Below are 19,964 nucleotides of genomic sequence, written 5' to 3' on the forward strand. Positions count from 1 at the left end.
TAAGTATAATCGTTGAAGAAGTAAAAATATTTTTAATGTATTCAATGATATTTACAATTCGTGTTTAATATTTACAATTATTCATTCCAGTTTCTTATGTTTTTATACCATTCTTATTTTAAAAATGCCTAATTTATCCGTTCCTTCATCACGATTCACTTACATCCATCTTGTCTTGGTCTTTCTCTCCTGAATAATACTCATTAGCTGGTTCAACTATTTTATCAGTGTCTTGTACATTTTGCCTAGAGTCTGGATCCGGTTCTGGTTGTCTCTCTTCCTCGGGTGGCAGAGCATCGCATGGAACATCCTGCATCTGGACGCTTGGAGAGTGTTGTATCATTTTTAAATTATCATACACGTGTCTTGTAATAGCTTCTAAATATTGTTTACTGTTTGCATTGTCTTGTCTTGTTACAACGTCAGGATGCAACGTGAAATCTGGTGCAAAGTACTCCAAGTATTCCGTGTACGGCAATTCGTTGCTAATTTGTTCGTCGACGAGAAGAGAGGTTTCATAAGTCCAGCAACGTGCAACGTTTCGCAGTGTGTATCCTCCTCCTCCTACGGTCAGCAGAGGTATATTTAAATCTCTTACAAACTTTACGCATTCTCCATGCCCTTTTGTGCTTAGGCTGAAGCAACCAAGACGATCGTTTGCAAGGGAATCTGCCCCGCACTGTAAGACGATAGCTGTCGGTTGAAAAAACTCCATCACATGAGATATGACTGGTTTGAATACTTGAACGTAAGACGCATCATCTATGCCCTCTTTCAAAGGTACATTGACAGAGTAATATCTTCCACTTTCTGCTCCTATCTCATACATATCACCAGTTCCAGGAAAAAAATAATTTCCATATTTGTGAAAAGATACAGTCATTACTCTATCAGTGAGGTAGAACGCTTCTTGAACTCCATCCCCATGATGAACATCAATGTCTATGTAAAGGACTCTGGCATGATATTTCAGCAGCTCCAAAATTGCAATCACGATGTCGTTGATGTAACAGAAACCAGAGGCTTCAAATTTCTTTGCATGGTGCAGTCCTCCGCTCCAGTTAATAGCAATGTCGCAACAATTGTTGTTCAACTTGGTAGCTCCCTCTAAAGAGGCACCGGTATACATAGAGCAAAAGTCAAATAATCCTTCAAAGACAGGACAATCATCTCCTACATTAAAATGACTTAGATATTTGGTATATCCTTGTAAATTCTGTGGTGTTACTCTTTGCAGGAATTCCACGTATTCATCCGAATGGAAACGACACATATCGTGGGTGCTAGCACGGTATGGACGATATATCTGCATTTTTTTTGTGCAAACCATAGTTGAGTACTAAGCTATGAATTACAGAAAGTCTGTGAGGTTTCATCGGATGTCCTGGACCATAATGAAAATTTCCAACGTCAGGATTATAGAAATACGATACTTTTTTATTGTAACTCATTTTCAGGTTAGAATCTTTCTTTTAAAATATTCACGTATATATTATATGCAGAATTATGGAATGCCTTCCTCGTCAATATATCCACGAAATCATCGTATAAAGTAACAGAGTTAAAATTGTTTAATGATTTTCTTTGATTTTCTTAGCGTTTTAAATTGATTAACCTGAACGTCCAATATCACATATGTATTTCTTCGATCGGAATAATCGCCATTGAGTAGAAAATACGATGAATTAATTTTACATTCAATTTCCATCGAGTGATAAGTAATAAATAAACAATAAAATAAATAATTACAAATGCTCTGATTCTGATACAAACAAAGCGTTCAACGCACTTTGACAGTTTCCTAGTGCCATCTACAGAGTTGTTTTTGACATAATTAGTATTTAAATAATTACAAATTTTCTCCGTTAATATTATTCGCATTTCTTTAGCATTATTTGTATAAAAATAGTTATTTGATTAGTGTATAATATATAATTGAAACTAGTTAATATATTTTTCAGAAAAATTTTGTATGAAATCGAAGAATCGATACTCATATTGGTAAATTGAAACGTTTAATACTTGTCAAACAGCATTTCATTAAACAAACGTTAAATTTTCAGGTAAGATATATTATTAATTTCAGAAACAATCAATAATCATAATTTATATTAATTTTTATTCTGTGTGTTTAAATAAAGGGGCATCAAATTGACCAGGTACGCCGCGGCCATTCTTATTTTATGGACGCTGGCGGTTGGCAACGATGCTTTCTAACGTATTCTGAGGGATGAAGAGAATTATTTGCTTCTTGTATTATTTATCTACAGTATTTTATAGTAATACATTTTTATTAAAATTGTAACTAGTTCAAGTGGCCAAGAGGAAAAGAAAGTTTGAAAGTATGCGACCGGATTCGCGCAGCGTTTCGTTTACATTTCACCGGGAAGTTCTAAGTGTCAAAAATTCGTCCGAGCTTACGAAGAATCCGAAGAATCTGAGACGACGCCTTCAGGATCGTTTTGATAAGGAAAAACCCGGCGATTCGTGCAAGGAGAAAATGTCGAAAGACAATCGAAGCTGGAATAATTTAACGCTCGGAAATATGTCAGCAGACTCGAGACGTGCTCTACGAAGTGGAGCCGAGAAACTATCCAAAACTATATCTTCCGTTCGTACAACTTTCGGAACTATATCACAGGTCTGACGAAAATTTATTTTTTTAGTCGTACAGCAGTCGTTAATTGTGCATTAACATTTTTTTTATTTTCTATTATCCAGAAGTTCAAAAGTTCAACGCGCAGGCGACAAAGACTGGAGGAACAGCAGTCTCCAAACAACATGTCCAAGATGCAAACTCCTCAAACTCGTTCTCGTCAAATTCTTGGACGAACACCAACTAAACTTTACAGCCCTTTTGGCATCGAATCACCTAGGCATGCATGGGATAAAGAAAACAATGAGACACCCATGCATACTCCTGTATCATCTAACGCACATTACATCCAATGTAGGCCATTCCGTTTCACAAGAGCAAAAGGATTTTCTGTCTTAAGATAAAGTCCTTTCCATGTTCATTGAGTTTCACAGAATGATCTCCTTACTTCCTAGCAATGCATTCAAAATTGCGTGCCTTGTGCAACTTATAATTGGAGTATGTATTCAATTTTTCTATTGAAGTAGTAATTCCCTCTAATATATTATTATCTTAACACATTATCTATAATATCAGGCTGCTTTACATGTACATGCAATGTATAATGTATTTATACCTTTTTATACGTATTTATATCAATAATTATTATTATTATTGCAATAATCTAATAAAAAAGTAGAAGAAATTAATGAAACGAAATCATTTATATATGTTTAATTGAAAAGAAATATTTTAATATTAGTTTTCAGTGAAAGTTATCGACGCTTCAGAATGTTTGAAAAATGATCGATGTGGCGCTCAAAAGAAGATGCACCACTGACACCTAACCTTTACGTCCGATTGTCGTTTGTTCTAAACTGCGATATAAATATTCAAATTCAGGTATTCAGTTTGTCATTTATTTAAATAAAATACAGCGTATAAATTGATAAAAAGTTAACGCGATTGAATAATTTTGTTATTCGTAGTTTGTCGTTCGTTTGTTAACGTTGCGAAATCAGGTGGCAGTAACTTCACTAGTCAGGAAATAGAGGTACGATAAATTTTCGCAGTACATTTTATTTGTATCACAATTGCGAATATTAAAGGAACGATTAATTTATAAATTTATTTATTTTAAAAGTAGACAATTTATTTTAATATTGTGAGGCTAATGCGCACGTGTGCATCAACAGCGCAGTCGTGAAGAGGAAAATCAGAATAAAATGCATCGTTGCATGTAAAAATGCATCTAAAATGCGACACAACTGGCATGCGAAAATGAAAATTCGTTTCCTGCCACAGAAGATATTTTAACGTTCGGTGTTATGTTTTATGGACACTTGAAATGGATTTTCTCGAAAAAAAAGAAGATACGCATAACAACATGAATCCCCAAACGGAGTAAGTTTTCTATTTACGTGTAATTCTTATTATAAAATGTGATATGGAAAAAAAAAGAGATACAATTTCGTGACAGTCTATTTAATAGAATTTATCACGTTTGATTAGTTACAGAATCTAGGTCGAGGTTAGAAATTATAGATATCCTGATTGATTATTACTGCATAATAATTTGTTTACATATTTTTGATTATTTTTACGCCTTTGAAACTTCTTACTACATTTATCATCCTGTTATTTTTATTATGCTGCGCAAATTATCAAGTTTTATTTGGAAAACGAGAGAACATGTATGTATGTTTACCGCAAATTTAATCGCGTGGCAATGCGTAATAGCGCAATGCAGTATTTTACGATTTGTAGAATTCAAAAAGATTGACTTTTTTTTGAAGAGACATATTCAAAGATCACCGTACGTATTTTTTATTTTTTATAATTGTTTTACAAATTCCAATGATTAATAGAATAACTTCGTTTCATTAAACAAAATAGAGCAGAAATGTAAGAAATGACAGACGCGACCGCTCGAGAAACAAAAGTCTCCTGTTCAAGTTTGCAAAGTTCCATCACGATAAATTTCGGATAGTTTTAAAAAGAAACTACATAAAAATATCGTGAGAAGTTTGCGATGTTTGCTGCTTCTTACTGGGAGGCATTGTCGAGGTATGTTCAATTATAAACATTTAAAAAGAGATGTACATCTTCTTCGCATACATACATTTTCTCTATATACATATAAAATTGTACAGGTAATAAGAATATTGATTGCGGTAATCATTTAATTTTATCATAACGACTAAGATGGCGATGAAAAGGATAGTCGTATGTTCAGTCTGTTAAAAAATTACTGTTGGATGATTAGAATAACGAAGGAAAATTTGGCATAGAATTCGTGTAAACATGCGCCAGAAATTTAGGCGGGATGTCCCGCCCCATGTGTAGCCTGGCCGTTATACGTATACATACATATTTCCTGAGTGAGAGTGGTATATAGTGGGGTAGCGTGCCGCGAGAGGGTGCCGTGCGAGGCAGGTCAGGGCTGGGGCTCAGTACGTTTGCGTACGCCGTTTCGTTTGTGTCGGGTATTAAGTGTTCCTCCGCGATTCTTCGCTCGCTGCTTCTCTCCACTCTCTGTGTTGGATTCTCGGGCAAGCGTGAATCAACGTAGTATCGAATCAAAGGCATCAGTGATAACAAGTATGTGCTCCGCGATGGTGCAGCGAGCTTACATAATTGTTGGCGTACATTGAGAGAGTTGCATATACGCGCGTGTCACGAGTGAGTGCGTGCTACTCTTTTCCGTTGATCCCACTATTCAGCGTTTTCTTTCACTGATTCTCTCCTGCTTCGGTACGTATGTTTTATTCACTTCCTTTCTGTTACCTCTACCCTATTTCTACCGAAGGTGTATCTTCTACCCATTTATCCGTCTCTGTCCTTCCCGCTCCCGTGCCCTCTTTTCTTCTCACTCCCTCCATATTCTGACAGCTTGGTCGATTCACGAATCCGCCGGGCCATACGCTTTTCCCCGGGCCTCTTTAAAATAAGGTCAAAGGGTTACCTGTGTCCTGGAATTCCGTCGAGTGAAGTTTTTTTTTTTTTTTTCTTTCCTTTCTACGGAAATTATTGATCGGAAATTACTCTACGGGAGGAATTTATCGTTGGCTATCGATGAATGACCGTAAAGAATTGGAGCGTTTGGCTGGCCGTGATTCGGTCCCTAGTAAAAATCGAGTACAATCGGTAAACAATAAACAAACCAGACACGTTCGCTCGAGTACGCGGAAGTTCTCGTCAACGAAGCGTGCTCTCTCTATATTTTTTTCTTTTTTTTTTTTTCACAATTCGTTGAACCCGCAGCTAGATAAACACAGAAAAAAAGTTAGTATATTTGGAGATAGTTTTTCTTTTAAGTATTATTTTTTTTCAAAGTTTCTTTTCTGCCTCTAGTTAAGTTATATTTCCTTGGTTTATCAATAAGTATTTCACTTTTTCTGTTATGGTTGCATATAAAAAGGTTATGATACAGGTATTTTGTACATGAATATTCTTTTTTTTTTGTATTGTTAGCACATATAGAACTGAACCAGTACTAATAAATTTTCTGTATATTCTCATGCATGATTCTTCCTTAGCTATTTATTAATCAGATATTCTGCTCCAATTCTATCTACAATATTCTACTTCTCTTAGCAATCAACGCGCTATCTATTGGTTGAATTTTGTTTGTTTTACTCATGGCTACTAGCTGGTTCCGTTTTGTCCTTACTTGCCTTTGTTTGTTTGTTTCTGATATACAGGTCTGGCATCATATACATATATGTATATATGCAGATTTATTTTCTATTTATTTTAAATTGCTTAAGAAAGCGAGAGCATTCAAAAAGCGCAGACTGAGCAACGATCATGGCATTGCACGGGGAAGAAGTAGTAATGACTTTGTTTATATTTTTTGTATTTGCTGATTCCATCAATGGTTTCGCTGGGAAATATCAGTTGGAGTACGCAACAGTTGCCGAACTCTCAGCCAACGGACGCGGATCAACAAGAACAGCAGAACCAAACTGCAAGCGGAAAAGTGGAACAAGATCCTATAGAGCTTACCAAAATGACGGATCAAAGAGAGCAACAACTACAACAACAGCAGCACCAGCAACAGCCCCAACAACTACCCCAGCAACAACAGCAGTCCCATCAACAAATGAAAGGCAACGAAGAACCAAGAACTAACTTAATCATCAACTATCTACCGCAAAGTATGACAGAGAAGGATCTTTACAGTCTGTTTGTAACTATTGGACCTGTGGAATCCTGTCGCGTTATGAAAGATTATAAAGTAAATTGATTTTAGAAATCCATTTCTTTTAGTTCAACTATGTATATGTAATCTACACGTGTCTTTTAATTTTATAGACTGGATACAGTTATGGTTTTGGGTTCGTTAATTACGCAAAAGCCGAAGATGCGGCCACAGCCATAAACACCTTAAACGGGCTTCAGGTTCAAAACAAAAGACTAAAAGTATCTTTCGCACGACCATCCGGTGAAGAAATCAAAGAAACCAATCTCTATGTTACAAATTTACCAAGGTAAAATACGTTAATAAATACTCGTTGAATGTGTGCGCGAAATCGTACAACAATAATACTGAATTTTTCTTTTCTATTTAGAAATATAACGGAAAGCCAGATCGATGATATATTTAGCAAATATGGTAATATCGTACAAAAAAATATTCTCAAAGACAAAATCACTGGTTTACCAAGAGGTGTGGCATTTGTAAGGTACGTTACTTTCCTGATATTCGTGATCTTGAATTACCAACAGCTCCAGCGAAGTTTTGTATTACAAAAGAATATCACTTAGCATAGTAGAGCAAATAGCTGTGCTAACGAAGAGTATAGTTTATGTTTATTGGCATGGTGCCGTGTTTGTCATAATTAGGGAAGCGGCAACAAGATGTAATAGAAGTATCGTGAGAAAATTATTACCTGTTCCGTATTTTTTTATTTAAACAGTTACTATTTTTTTCATACGTGTAACTTATGCTTTCGAAGTACGAGGATACATTTGAAAACGATAAAACAGCTGTTCTCTGTTGAATAAATTATCCCTCGTCATTATGCAATGGCTAGTCATGCATATCGTCCGTTTATTTATTTTCCAAGATCTTTGCTTGCCAAATTATTTTTGCACAGCTCTCTGCCGCATTTGACTTGCATAATTTCGATTTACCCCACTTACTAACTACTGACCTACTTACCTACGAAAAACATGAATTGTGGTGCAGTAGTGATTTGTGGCAGGAAAATAGTACTTAAACTGTGTCAACTAACTGGAAATAGAATCTGATCTAGTTTGACAATTTCTCTTAATTTTGGCAGATTCTAATGACCCTCTAGACCGCTCCTGATGAATCTTTTATAAGACCTGCAGCTGGCAGAGAATCTCGCGATTCTGTGCCAACGGATAGTTGAGAAATTAAAGAATTCATTTTAAGATATCTCATTTTTTTAGATTCGATAAACGGGAAGAGGCGCAAGAGGCGATCGCGCGGCTACACGGCACAATACCAGAAGGCGGATCAGAGCCACTTAGCGTAAAAATCGCGGAGGAACATGGAAAACAAAAAGCGGCGTACTATGCAGGATGGCAAGCTGGATACAACCAGAGTCGAGGTAAGTAACTTCGGTTGTTCACTTATACAACTGATCTTGCCCGAATTTCTTTTCTCTTCAACCTGACAGTAGAAATTGTCATTTTGATAATACAATGAAACGTCGATAAATCATTCTTTTCTTGAAATTAAATCAATTTCTTTTCTAGCTCAACTAATCGACGTTTTAACCATCATCAGATATTTGATTGCACATATAACTAAACTGAAAATATAGATAGATTTTTACTGACAGGTGTGAGATTTGCATTTTGGCTTTCTATGAATTTTTCTAAAGTCGCAGTAAACCGTTAAGTTTTTTATTACCGTTGTTGGAATTGTAGAAGCACCAAAATTTGAAAGAAATATTTTTCTTTTCTTTTTTTTTTGTTCAAATAGAACGCATCTTCTCTTTATCTCTCTCTCTTCTCTCTCTCTCTCTCTCTCTCTCTCTCTCTCTCTCTCCAGCTCATTTTCAAATCATCGTGTTTTGTTCGTTTTTTTCTTTTCTTGCGATGACACGCGAGCAAGTGAAACAGGTAGCGATTTCATTTTAATGTATTTCATAACGTAGTTGCAAGGTGTATCAAATTTTGTTGTATCTTTTTTCGAATATGCTGTTAAGGATGTAGATGATCTTTCAGCCAGAATCTTTTCATTTTCGTTGTATGTTTGAGAGTTGGATCGATTCGAACCGAAAGACCCTTTGCATCATTGATAGCATGTGAGAAGTGTGAAAACATGTCTAACATTTGAATTGTTTGCCAGATATGGCTGCATCTAAGTCAAAGTACAGCGAAGATTGAAAAAGCTGTTTGCGTTCTAATGCGTGCAACGAATAATGCAGCAGATTTTCTGCGAATATTGTGGAGACACGTTTCTTGTCGCGCCTATTTTGTTCCTCTGTGTTCTCTCTGTTTTTGTTACAAGTTTTACGAAAAGTTGTGCGCATGAAATTATTTCACGTGTTAAGAGAGAAGACTCTGGCAGTGGTTGAAAGAGATTCCCTTTGCAGATGGACACAAGAATGCAAATGTAGTGCTGCTGTGATAGAAAAAAAAAAAAAGTTTTGTTGTGTGATGATCTTTTAGTGAACGAACAAGAAACAGAAACTGAACAATTGTTGTATTCCGCTAATCAGTGGCAGCTTGTGGTTATAAAGAAAGAAAGAAAGAAAAAAAAGAAAGAACACTTGCTGAGTTGTATTCTGCACACAAAGGCTGGTTTAGACATTTGTTTTTGGACGTTGCCTGGGTCAACGAATATTGTAACTCTGTTTTTCTAGTTGCCGCTGCTGCTGTTACTATGTTGATTTTGCCTCGTCGTTTCTCAAATTTGTTCAAGCCACGCTGTGGAACATCATCCTAGTTCTATCTTTGTGTCAGCAATGATTGTATATTTACGTACGACTTTAAGCTATTTGTAATCTTTTTTCTTTATTTCTTTTTGATAAAGCGTTGCATTTCCTATACATATAAATGTTTTGTTATCTGTCACTTAAGAGACTTTGGAAATACATTTTCTGTTGAACAAGAAATTTGTTATCCCCTCTTATGATCCTTCAATGAATGTGAGCGTGAATTACGTTCTTTTTTTTTTTTTTTAATTTTATTATCATTTTTTCAATTAAGTGCATATAAACACTTAGGATTAAAGATCATTTTTTTATATATTAGAAACACAGCGCGACTGATGAATTTTGCAGTGTTTATGTTAAACAAAAAACGTATTTTCTCTCTATTCAAAGTAGGATTTTTTGTAACACAATGTTCCATGGCTCGTCTTTGTATGTTGCTCAAAATTGAGAGTAGGTGGTGGCAGTTACACAAAAGCACATTGTATATTAGAAATGCTAATTGTCTAATTGCGTATCGAGCAGCATATAAAGTATGCGGCTCCCCTGACACACACATTGTTATATGCCTGCGAATAATTATTATTTAGCGAGCGTCGTTGCTAATCCGTTAGTTCTGAAACAGATTGCATTTGCAGAAACGTGTGGCTTTAACAGAAAACTTGTTCAATGCATGGCTATGTCCTATGTCGAGCGATTATCATACGAAGTAATAAACAAATGTATTTCGAAAGTAGAATAAGAGATTAAGAAGTAAAAATGAATTTGTATAGCAAAAGATAATGATTTTTTTATTTTGGAGGAAGGTACATTTGTTTAATACTGTACGCAAATACCCTCTAAGTGTCTCGAATAACTCTTTAACATGCCATTTTCATTTCTATGCTCGCCAATCCACGAAGGGGAACGTCTGTACCCGACCAGGAATAAATACCAACGTTACGCGCATTATCTTTATTAAAGAGAAGAACGCATTCTTGTTCGTACTCGTTGATCGTTACCCTTGCAGTTATGCTCACGAATTCTCTCCCATTGGTGTGACAAGATCGGTATGATTAAGCGCGATTATATCAGCACGTTGTTACTATTGTAATGCGAAAAGTATCCCCAGCGACTCGGGGGATTTCGTGACGGTCTTTAGGGACTTCCGTTTTTTCTATGAGCGCAGTTCCGTTCCAACGATTTCGCTTTTGTATTCGCGCGACACGTCAGAACTTGTCTGTAACACCGAGCGTTAATTCCACGATTTGCTCAACGATTGTAAACATGTATTTTATCTTTGTAATCTTTTGGAGAATCATGTAGGAGAATCATCCTCCTTCAAAAGCGAGGCGGCCAGATACAGTCTCGACACTTTGATGGCTGAGTGTTTCATGGGACCCTTGTAATTTTATGCACCTTTCTTGTTATCTGAAAGGTTTATATTTAAGAGCTTCTGTAACGTACCCTGCAAAATTACCAATTCACAAATTGTAAGCAGTACATGACATCAGACATCAAAGTGTTAAAGCATCAGAATACTCTTTGTAGCGTGTGCTGTTTAATGCATTGACACAATGGATGCAAATTCTTCTTCTTGGGTTACATTAATCAAAGATCATTTATAAATCCAGATTTCCATTGAGATCAACGCGTTAAACGGACACAAGACTAGATTGGGAATGTTTATGCATTTACAATATATTGAAATAACAGTATAAAGATTCACAGTCTATCCGAATGATTGTATCATAACAGAAGAGTTTCTGAGTTTTACTTACATAGAGGAACCAAGTTGTTCTCTGTTCTACAACTTTGAGTAACTAGACGAGTGTTTCCGCGAGTAATTGCACAATTTTTACAACTATCTGTTCGTCGATAGTCTCCACTGAACGATACCCAGCGGATTGTAGATAGTGAAAGTATTTACAGACTATTAATTTCGTGAAAGGATCACGATACCGTTGCAGAATCATCTCTATAATTAACACGTTTCTTTATAACATTTTTCTATTATTTATATTAATTTTTATTTTTCTAACATAACACTACGAAAGAGAATGTAGCGTTCGGGAAGAATTTTTCTTTTAACAAATTAACAAAAATATTTGTATACTTTAAGTTAAAGGAATAATAAACACTGGGAACGTGTTAATTAGGACTGATTCACTGTGTTAAATGTAAACGAGATTAAATAGAAGGAAGAATCGTTATCAGAGGATACCGATTTTTTCTCCTCGTTAAATGATTTTCGCTGTTAACAACTTTCGTCCTTTTAATCCTAATATACATATACATATATATTATATATATACATATACGGATCGAAGCGTTTTCAGAGGAGGTTGGATCTCGAGTTAGCTAGAAAGAGATGTATCTCCTACGATCCTGACAATCGTTCCTTTTTTAAAGTTTTCTCGCGATTCAAGCGATCCATCAGGACGTTTTCTCGATGTGTCCGTCTTGACGTTATCAAATTAAATAGATCCAAGTAGGAGGTACGATCCACCTCGCTCGTTATAATAATGCGTTCAGGTGCTTAATATTAAGAATCGGGGGTGTACAACCTTTTCTTAAAATCGTTCGATATTTCATTTCTTGCTTTATAAGGGAAAAGATTGAAAAATAGATTACTAGGTGGTGAAATAATTAGAGTATCCAACTACTAAGAGTGTGTTCTTTTAAATTAACAAAAGTATCTTGTTGCTAACTAATTAGAAAAATGTTCTTCCATGTACAAGCTTATGAATGAACACTTGAACTATCAAAAGTAAATAGTAATTAAGAAAGCTAAGTTGTAGATAGATATAATATTAGTATAGATCCTAGTTAATTAAATCTCTTGATGCAGAAATTGGTTGTGCATTCCCTTGAAGAAAGAAATAAAGATTGAAGATCAGAATAAAAAGATGAAAGCTCTCTCTGTTTTAGGAGAATTTAATATTGCGAATGCGCCGGTATTTCAGCCGTTCCCGCATGCGTCTGTTTGTCAAATTATTCCTATCGTTGCGAGTTAACATTTGAAAATGAAAAGAAGAAAAATCAAATCGCAGCGGCAGGATAAAAGGCGGAGGTTGGATAAATGAATTAATTAGCTGATAAGATTTCACGTAATTCCTTCAGAATTATTATTCATGTTACGAAAACCAACTCGTGTCATTCTTTCCATTGAAATAAAGAAATTTTGGAAAAAATGAATTCATGGAACTTGCAATTGTTTCGCACACATCCTTTTGATTTTTTCATTTTGTTTAAACGAAAGAATGACGCGAATGGTTTATTTGTAAATAAGCGGACGGATCTCCTAGTGGAAATTCGAATTTTTAACGCGTTAAGTAGTAAATCGTAAGGTTTAACGGTTCGAAGATTGTACGAAATGGTGAATCCCGAAGTCCAGTAGCGCTAATGATGGCTGTGATATGGAATAAGGAAAACAAAAACTAAGAGAGAATGAAAGAAAAAAAAAAAACGAAAAACACACGATGAAAAAAAAAATATGAATCCGATAAAACTCGCTACTCTTTTCCTCGCTCTCTGTCACTCGTTCCTCTTTGTCACTGTTTTCCTGGAAAAATCCGATTTTTCCCAACGCACAATATCTCTTCGTTTTTGATCTTGCAAAAGAACATCTCGTGTCTCATTGAATTACACTACGAAAAAAGGATAACCGATATTTATTTTTGTAAAATAATTATAAACATAATTCTTTCAAAGAAAAAATATGATTCTTTTTTGTAAGATCAAAGATGAAGGATGAAAATAATCAAAGAATCATTGAAGAAGAATGTCGTGTTTTATTGTTATTAAAGAACGAAATGTTTACAATAGATAGGAGAGCGATGAAAAATCGAGGGACAGAGAATTCTCTTTTGAGATGAATGACACTCGGTTAAAAATGCCTGCGACATTCCCAATAATACATTCGTCGTATTTTTCTCTTCTTCTTCTGAGAGAAAAGAATTTACTGTAAATTGATCTCGGATTAGAATTAATAGCGTTTCAACGATACGCAAAGTGAACCGGAACTCGTGGCACTTACTGTCGGAAGCAGAATAATTAAATTATATCAAAACTAGGAAAGAAATCTTTTTTGTTAATTTTCAATTTCAGTATTTTCTGTTGGTATACTCAGGTTGTTGCATATGAAATGCATTTTGTATGAAGAATATTAATGAAATATTTATGTAGATCATTTCTTTAGACCTTCGTGTGTAATTATCTTGAATACTAAACTACAGCTTTTTAATATTTCTTCTTTTGTTTACCTTAACAATGTAAATTTATAAGAAATAACGAGAAGAGTGTAATTTCATTGCACTTGAATCAGAAAGGAAATACATTATATCAGAATTCGTTGCAAGGTCAAATTAATTTTGTTCTTCTTTTATTTTAGGCCACGCCAAACTACTCAGCTAAGATTCCTTCTTTTCCTTTCCAAGAGAGAAAGAATATCTCACGATCCTCCTGTCCGCTTTGCGCTTGCAAAAAGGAACACAAAAAGGACACGTTACATATACATAATATATACACGATTGTATGGTAGATTAAACCGATCAAAGTAACACTTGTTGTACGGAATATTTCTATTCGAACGCGTTGAACATCGAGTGCGTGGCATCCTAAACGCCGGTTGCAGATTTTGTGCTGATGATTTCCTTCGGGCGCTTCATTTATCAGATCATTTCACTGCTTCCTATCATAAAGGATTAACTTCAGAATTCATGGGACAGTCACAATAACAAAATGTAAAGAGGCAATTCAAGTGTTCAACCCTTGAACGGGCAACCAGTTATACGCTGAAGCTTTAACATCTAAATCTTTTGCACAAATTTTTACTTTAAAAAGATACATCAACGTTAGAATGTCCTTGGAGAATAGGGATCCACAGTGATTTTGCAGTATTTTTACAATAATATAAAAAATTGTTAACAGAAGTATAGAAGTGGATAAGTGGGGTTGCCCATACAAGGGTTGAATTCTATTCTGAGATTCTTCTAATTGTTCCATTATAATGTATTAAGATACTTACCATCATCAGAATGACCCGAACAAGTTGTCAGGACAAAACTGAACACATGAAAGAGAGAGAGAGAGAGAGAGAGAGAGAGAGAGAAAGATGTAGATTTAAACCAGCGTGTCTCGTTCCTTCCGGTTGACACGAGTATCTTATACATACCTTTCTTATTCTCGTTGCTACCGGTCACACGTGATTCCACGTGATACTGTAGTTGCTCGTTAAATTTGATTAAAACATTAGAAAGGAAAGTCTAACAGATGTCCACTTTATTCGCCACCACCACCACCACCACCACCACCACCACTACCTTCTCCAGTATTATTCAAGCTTCAATTCCTGTAAAAAGAAAATTATGTTAATTAAAAAGACATTTGATTGACTGAAACAACTGTTTACAGGTACTGGTGGTAGCCTGAGCGGTGGAGGAAGAGGCAGAGGCGTCAGTGGACCACCAGGAATGGGCATGGGTATCAGTGGCAGTGGTCCAGGGATGCTGGGCAGAGCAGGTGGATTCGGACCACGTGGAGGACCACACGGTGGATTCATTGGAGGAAGCGGTGGGCCAGGAGCCATGAGAATGGAGAAGATTCATCCTCATCGTTTCAATCCCATAGGGATGGGCGGTGGTTACGTACAATCGCATTTCTGGTGACCTAGCGTCGACAACCTGGCGAGCAAAACAGCACCAACCACGTACCTTTCTGCGTTCAACCGGAGAGCAAGCTGCGACGATCGTCGTTGCCGTTCGTAATCGCTGAGAGAACAGGAAGAGGACATCGAGGATCAACCAAGTTGCTCCTCGATACACAGGGTACACGATGCTACGCGCTCGAAGCAGCCTGACGTCGTGTTTCTCGTCGATGCGGACCTTGTAGCTCGGGAAGCTTAGGGACAGACTGATACCACGAATCTGTAAATTATTCTGCGCGATGCATAGTATTTAATGATGTTTCTACGTGCCTGTACCAAAGCTCGGAACACCTAGTATTTGTACATCCAGTGATGGACACTCGAGACCCATTCATGGTTGGTGGGTCGTCTCGATTAATCGTAGTTCAGCTCGAGTTCTTTAAAAGGACTTAGATCACTGGTTTTTAACCCTTTCACTACAGAAGATCATTATAGCGGTCCTTTGGAAACTTACCTCTATTTATAGATAGTAGTTTTTCAGGAGTCTGGGTACAAACAGTGTCCTTTAGGAAAGTGGAAACATTAGAAAATTTTTTTAAAGGACACATTTTACACCTAAGCCATAAACATTACTATCTGTGATAATCTGTTACCCCTATGTAGGCCACTATAATGGAGCACCAATCAACCTCTTTGAAAGGGTCTAAATAATTGTTAAAATTAAAAGCTTGATTAAATTGTACATATGATTAATGAATTCTTCGCTTATTTAAATCAATTGATGAGTTTAAAGCACTTTGGCTAGCTTCGTTGTAGCAAAAGGGTTAAAAGCCTTGAAACAGATTAGGTCCATTGCAAGCCCTCCAAATATACATATGTAAGCTAACGTCTGTGTCACCGAATTCGATCGACTGCTTGAATAAATTTTAACTTCTTCTCGTCACGAGATTTCCATTGAAAGAGTTCAGCTTCGTCGGGAGACACATCAGCAAAGTCTCTTCCGTCGAAGCTCGGTCTTTGAGGAGGACGTTGTTCGTTGAAGATTTTAAAAATGTTCGACAGAGCTTAATTGTAAACGATTTCGAAGCGAACAGATTGCGCTGATCGCCACTTCATCGACATCCCTTTTTATCGTTATGACCTCTGATCCCTCGTCTAGCTTTTATATTACCTTCGTTCTATTGTGCGTTTAAATTAGTGGCGTGTTCGGTCCCGTCGATGAAACGATCCTCGTCGAACGTAACGCGTTGTTGAGGTACAAATCGCTTGGCCACCGATTCGTCACTTTAGAGCGAAATTAGTCATGCTCGGTGGCAAAGTTACACCGTGCTAAATTATCTCTGTTATCGCGGCTCTGAGATCGTTCACAGGAATTCTATTGTTCTTCTGGCAGTCGACACGCGATTCCTTATGTTTAAATAAAACACGTTTACTGGCCAAAAGCAGGAAATCTTCGTTAAAGTGTAAAAGAATTTTGTTGAGGGTTGGATTAAGAGGTACCTCTCGAAAAGTAGAACTATATTTCAATCATTGGTGTATCGTGACAATTCAGTATATCTGAACAAAGTACCTGTCAATGACTCAACTGGAGATTCTACGTGTATGCTTCTGTCCAATAAACTTGTGTAATATTATAGTTAAATTGGAACGAGTACAGGGTTCTCTTAGCTTTGATCAGCTTCAAGTATGCTCGGCTAATCTAGAAGCTAAGAGAGAAAAGAAAGATGTAGGTGTCGAATGCTGGTTTTCCTTTACGGTTAAGCGTTTTATCTTGCGTGTAGGGGGGGGCACGTTGGAAGTAAAAAGCTAAGAGTTCTACGTGTTGTTGTACATTTCCTTTTTTAATGGTTCTAACTCTTGAAACTTTATCGAACGTTTCACGTTAAGAAGTTTTATTCGAGTCAGCGTGCAGAAAGGGGATAGGTGTTTTCCCCGTACAGCGTTGGACAACGATGGTTGCTGGTATCTGAAAGCTTTTTACGCTTAGAAATCAAAATTATTTTGGTACTGCTGAAAAATATACTCGCTTTTAGAGATTGTCATTCGTGTACTTCAAAAAAAAAAACGAATGTATTAAACGAATTAAACGAACCTCTGATGCACCGTCGTTGTCTTCCGGACTGATAAGAGTTAGTTGCATGGTCGTGTGCAGTTTAGGTTTCTCTCAGTTAAAAGAATAATTAACCGATAATTAAGAGAAGCCCAGGTTGCGCCAGAGTGTACATAAAAATTGTAACGGAAACACGCCATTAATCCGCGGCACGTTATAGAAAGGGAAAAAAGAAATGAGACTGACTTTTTATAGGGGACAAATTTCACGCGAACATTTTAAAAATCGAAATTGCCTTATTACGTATCATCGTGAAGCCAGCTAGATTTTCTTTTCCGTTTCTTCTTTCTCCGTTTCTTTTTTGTGTGTTTTATTTTTTTATTAGAATTTCGTGTCGCAGCTGCGCGTTCGCTGCGGGACTGTTCAAAAGGGAAAAGGATTTCAGGAAAGAAAAAAGAGAAGAAAACGCTCTTCGTAGTCACCTTTATCTCATTAACTCGAATTTTCTATGGCACCGATAGTGCGTTCGTTTTTGTTAACATGTTCCCTGCTGTACACCATTTCTGCGTTGATGGTCGAAGGCTTCGAGTCAAACTTAAAAATCGTATTTTACGTGTTTAATTATCGGAAATGTTACGATTTTGCCCAGTTTAGCGGTGAATCAAAGAATATTGTCTCTGCGAACAATATTATCCCTTAGTTAATTAAAGTTGTGCCTCTGATAAATGTCGTGGGTCACCGATGGTCACCCATAGGACATGGAACGTGTTAACAAATGAAACGAATCCTGCACTGTATCAACGATTCTTTTGTTAACAACATTCATACAATCATACGCTCTTTCTGACTTTCTCTCTCTCTCTCTCTCTCTCTCTCTCTCTCTCGATAATTCATAGTTCTAAGATCTAATTATTTAAGACGAAATAAAATATCTGTAAACGGAAAAATTCCACTGGTTGTATGTAATCTGTTGTGCAAAGAGGGCGAGAAAATGTAGTCAGGAATTCTTGTGAAACAGTTATTTATTGTAGTCGCGTCGAACCACGACTCGTCAGTTTTCTACTTGTACAAAAAAGAAAAAAGAAAGAAAAAAAAAAGAAGTTGAACAATTGTTAAAAAAAAAAAGTAATGGAAAAAGTTTGATGCGATCAACCGAGTACGTTGTTGCCCTTCAAAAGGCAGCTTGCATTTGTTAATGAAGCAAAGTGCCCGATGACGAGCCGCAACGTACCCAGCCTAGAAACGTTTTGTGGTTTCTTCAATCTGTACTCCAATTCCAGAACACTCCTGTAAACAGTATTGTAAAAGTGTTGGAAGCTTTCTGTCCGTGTACACTGTTCAATTTACAAGATTTTAACTGAACCGCTTACAAAGAACCGTGTATTTTTCACATCACACACTAACACTGAAACTTTTCTCTCCGACCTCGAGTATCCAACAGCTTGAAGATTCTGGTCCAGAGAGGATGTACATTGTGCGGAGAATACTTTCGGTTTGAGCATTTTTGAACATTGTACAGAAACTTTATAACAAGCTGATTTCTCCACCCACAGGATGCTGCGGTCTAGAGATTAGCCAGTAATATTGGAAGAGGAAACAGGAAGAGGCGGTGAGATATCACCTTGGTAAAACTTGCTCTAAGAATGACATACGAAGATATGGAAAACCCTAGGCACATTTTCATATAAGAATTCCAAGCTGAACTGCAAGTCCTTTCTTCAAATTCCTCCTTTGATCCTCAACATCTGATCAAAGGTAGATCCTTAAAATTTCTTTTTCATTTCTACAAAATCATTTCTTTTATAATTTTACTCATTCATAATTTATAATTGCAGAAATCAGCTAGGGGCATGAAACCTACACCTAAATCCACAGAATGCTTTCTCTGATCCCATCATCAGCACTTGAGAGGACAGCTTTTTATCATCTCCTTTATTTGCATGCAAGATAAAACGAATGAATGTTTGTGAAAGCGATTAAAGATTGCAAAATGTTGAGGGTGGCTTTGCTTGCAAAACACGCTTTGACGCGCGAAGCACCTTTGGGGTTGACACGGTGAGTCGATGATCTCTCTTGACACGGTTACAGGGAACTTTTCTGGTTCGTTAACTACAATCGTCCTCGTCCCTTGACCTGACCGGAGTGTGCTTTTCCTCCCCCTTTTCCCGGTAGGGACGGGCAGGAAAGCCGTCTCCGAAATTCTCTTTTAACGTTTCTTTAACGTCAAACGAAACGTGAACATCTGCTTCACGCATGGCGAGCTCAAAATTCAAGACTCCATTAAGCTTTATTGTTCTTTTCAGAAAGAATAAGCTACAAGGTTCGGAAAGAAAATTGTAATTTACAAGTTCAGTAAGCCGAAGGGTGACACAAGAAACGATAAAATCATTGTTCCGGGAAACAACGCAGCAAGGAGAACGTTCAATTATCGCATTAAATGATTTCGACTACGAAAGCTGCAGCAGTATTTTAATCATACAATGAACTTTCCAGACAGGTCAAGGCTCGATTTAACTAGCCATCGGTCAAACATTCTTTTATTATTTCATATCAATTATAGTTATCAAGAAATTTTCTCAATTTGTACGAGGAGCATTAATTAAAGTATATAATGTAGTGCATCGACGCTGCCTTGTTAATCTGTAAGAGAAAAATCAACAATAGTCCGGCGTGTATGAGTCATCATGGATCACAACAATTATACTAACAAAGAAAGAGACTCTCACTCTGTCCCATGAGATGATAGGTATTCATTCAGATGTTCAAGATACTAATTTAGTCCACACTTTGCCACAAGTA

General features: G+C 36.6%; 3 protein-coding genes and 1 long non-coding RNA gene across 17 annotated transcripts; 2 read left to right on the forward strand and 2 right to left on the reverse strand.

Annotated features, from left to right (window-relative positions):
* Positions 1 to 12: 12 nt before the first annotated feature.
* LOC114872194 (histone deacetylase 3) lies at positions 13 to 1,798 on the reverse strand. The gene is given in 2 exon segments (XM_029179159.1): positions 13 to 1,318; positions 1,320 to 1,798. Coding segments are annotated over 2 exon segments (1,302 nt in total). The 5' UTR covers positions 1,452 to 1,798; the 3' UTR covers positions 13 to 148.
* On the forward strand, positions 1,227 to 3,212 carry LOC114872209. Its single transcript, XM_029179197.2, has 4 exons — positions 1,227 to 1,457; positions 1,962 to 2,063; positions 2,142 to 2,641; positions 2,722 to 3,212. Exons 3-4 carry the CDS (start codon positions 2,345 to 2,347, stop codon positions 2,998 to 3,000), a joined length of 576 nt encoding a protein of 191 aa, XP_029035030.1. The 5' UTR covers positions 1,227 to 1,457; positions 1,962 to 2,063; positions 2,142 to 2,344; the 3' UTR covers positions 3,001 to 3,212.
* Positions 3,213 to 3,380: 168 nt separating this feature from the next.
* On the forward strand, positions 3,381 to 18,527 carry LOC114872198 (sex-lethal homolog). 14 transcript variants are annotated; one of them, XM_029179167.2, is made up of 8 exons: positions 3,381 to 3,478; positions 3,565 to 3,629; positions 3,720 to 3,979; positions 6,476 to 6,815; positions 6,893 to 7,068; positions 7,150 to 7,263; positions 7,997 to 8,157; positions 14,884 to 18,527. In XM_029179167.2, the coding sequence occupies exons 3-8, from the start codon at positions 3,924 to 3,926 to the stop codon at positions 15,135 to 15,137; spliced, it is 1,101 nt and encodes a 366-aa protein (XP_029035000.1). In that variant the 5' UTR covers positions 3,381 to 3,478; positions 3,565 to 3,629; positions 3,720 to 3,923; the 3' UTR covers positions 15,138 to 18,527. The 14 variants fall into 14 exon arrangements, with proteins under 14 accessions (XP_029035000.1, XP_029034999.1, XP_029034998.1 ...); XM_029179166.2 differs by having other exon boundaries at positions 3,723 to 3,979; XM_029179165.2 differs by having other exon boundaries at positions 3,772 to 3,979.
* Positions 13,831 to 14,872, reverse strand: LOC114872217. Its single transcript, XR_003788732.2, has 2 exons — positions 14,645 to 14,872; positions 13,831 to 14,535 (listed from the first exon to the last, which is right to left on the reverse strand). It is a non-coding gene; the product is annotated as an uncharacterized LOC114872217 (long non-coding RNA).
* Positions 18,528 to 19,964: the final 1,437 nt, after the last annotated feature.

This window comes from Osmia bicornis, chromosome 16 (assembly GCF_907164935.1).
Source record: "Osmia bicornis bicornis chromosome 16, iOsmBic2.1, whole genome shotgun sequence".
Taxonomy (NCBI): Eukaryota; Metazoa; Arthropoda; class Insecta; order Hymenoptera; family Megachilidae; genus Osmia; species Osmia bicornis.